The sequence below is a fragment of the Echinops telfairi genome, unplaced genomic scaffold, assembly GCF_000313985.2.
Source record: "Echinops telfairi isolate 266 unplaced genomic scaffold, ASM31398v2 ScPeMD7_70;HRSCAF=299, whole genome shotgun sequence".
NCBI lineage: Eukaryota > Metazoa > Chordata > Mammalia > Afrosoricida > Tenrecidae > Echinops > Echinops telfairi.
In genome coordinates, this window is record NW_022103968.1 from 26,329,149 (window position 1) to 26,330,928 (window position 1,780).

The following is a 1,780-nucleotide window of genomic DNA, read 5'->3' on the forward strand; positions in this document are numbered from 1 at the left end:
TATGTACTCAAGTATAAGCCAACCCGGATATCAGCCGAGGCACCTAATTTTACCACAAGAACTGCATTATAAAAGGTGCTGAAAAACTCAGCTTATACACAAGTATGTACGGTACCTTGCTCATTGCTCATAGTGATTATATGTGCTTATGGTGGAAATTGTGGCACATACAGGAAAGGGTAAATAAAGAAGAAAATCCAAATCAACCGCAGCCCCACTCCTCAGAGCCCCTCCCAGTAAATCTGAGGAAGCCCCTCCCAGTGGATCTGGGTGCATTTCCTTCCTGGCTAAGTGTGCGTCTGCATGTCCTTCCCCCATTCTGTGGTGAATGGGAAAGCAAAGGCCTTCTCCACTCTCGTTTGTAGTGTGGGCCGACCCAAGCACGTGCGTGTCATGGCAGGAGCCCTGGAAGGTGATCTCTTCATCGGCCCCAAGGCTGAGGTAAGTCCCCGCTGACCAACAGAGGACTGTCACTATTGATCACGCGGGAAGTGTCCCAGTAGTAGGACACAGCCATGAGTTTAAGGAGCAGTTCTCTCTCCTAGTCGTTTATTCCTTCCCAGACTGGCTTCAGGTATTGCAGAAGAAACAGCTGGAGCCCCACTTGGGATACATTGAAGCCAGCCTAGAAAACAAGGCTTCTGTGTTGTGTCATTACCTCACCAGGATGCTATCTTGTTGGCCAAAGAGACTCCAGATGAACATGGTGCCTGGGCTGCCCTGGGCATGAGTTAATGAGCAGGTTTGGCAGAGCCCTCTGGCAGCCTTTAGTAAGCAGGCCAGTAGAATCATTGTTGCCAACCTTGGCCCAAGTGCTGAGACCCAGAGGTGGGAGCCGGATTGTTAAAAGGCCAGGCTATTGTGTCCTGGCGCCCATGAGGAGGTGTCTCCAGTCTCTCGTCCCAGGGGCAGCTGCGGGTCCATGGAAATGCAGAAGCCCTCTGCTTTGCCAGCTGCTTGGGCAGGGAGGGCAGCGTGCAGCCTGGAGTCCAGAGACTTGGAGAACGGGAGTCTGTCTTTAGCGCAGGGCCAAGGGTTGTGGGAGCTCAGGGGGCTTCAGCCATAGCCCAGTCGTGGGAGAGCAGCATCCCAGGCAGCCTGGCTGAGATGCCCACTGCCCACAGGAGCACCGAGGGCTGCTCTCCATCCGCTACCCCATGGAGCACGGCATCGTCAAGGACTGGAACGACATGGAGCGCATCTGGCAGTACGTCTATTCTAAGGACCAGCTGCAGACGTTCTCGGAGGAGGTAAGGGCCCTCCGTGCAGGGCACCCCGCTCAAGGGTGCAAAGCTGGCCATGAACAATAATGACGACAAGGTCAGTGACCAGCGCTGCCCAGAGTGTTTGCTGATCCCGTGTGCGGGGTGGGGGTGGGGGTGTCATGTGCCTCCTGGCATGTTTGAATGGAATCTTCCCACCATGCCTTTGAGAGGCAGAAGGTATTGACTCGTTTTTCAAACACGGAGACGAGGCTCAGAGACATCAAGTAGAATTTCCGGTGACTAAAGGGGTAGACCGCGGAGGTCAGCCCAGGTCTTATGTGCTCCGGAACCCCCACCCCCATAACTCCAGGGAGCTCACGGGCACCTCAGCAGTGTGAAGGGAAATGCAGGCCGGGTGTTGCTGGATGTCCAGGGCAGGGCTGCGTTGCCTTTTTAAAAGTACCCTCTCAATTTTTAAATGTTGAAGACTTTTATCATAGTACTTAAGACTTTGGAGTGTAGCAGTCGTTCTCTCAGCAATGGAAGCTATGCAGTAGATGCAGGGGTCCCACCAA

The 1,780-nt window shown here is 53.9% G+C and overlaps 1 protein-coding gene across 1 annotated transcript in view; it reads left to right on the top strand.

Annotated features, from left to right (window-relative positions):
- The first annotated feature begins 365 nt into the window (after window positions 1-365).
- The window catches only part of ACTR1A (actin related protein 1A), a 6,776-nt gene continuing 5,361 nt past the window's right edge, over window positions 366-1,780 (top strand). The window contains exons 1-2 of the mRNA XM_004700956.2: window positions 366-441; window positions 1,125-1,250. Of these exons, the coding sequence (XP_004701013.1) occupies window positions 394-441; window positions 1,125-1,250 (174 nt within the window). The 5' untranslated portion in view covers window positions 366-393. The remainder of the gene's footprint in view (window positions 442-1,124; window positions 1,251-1,780) is intronic.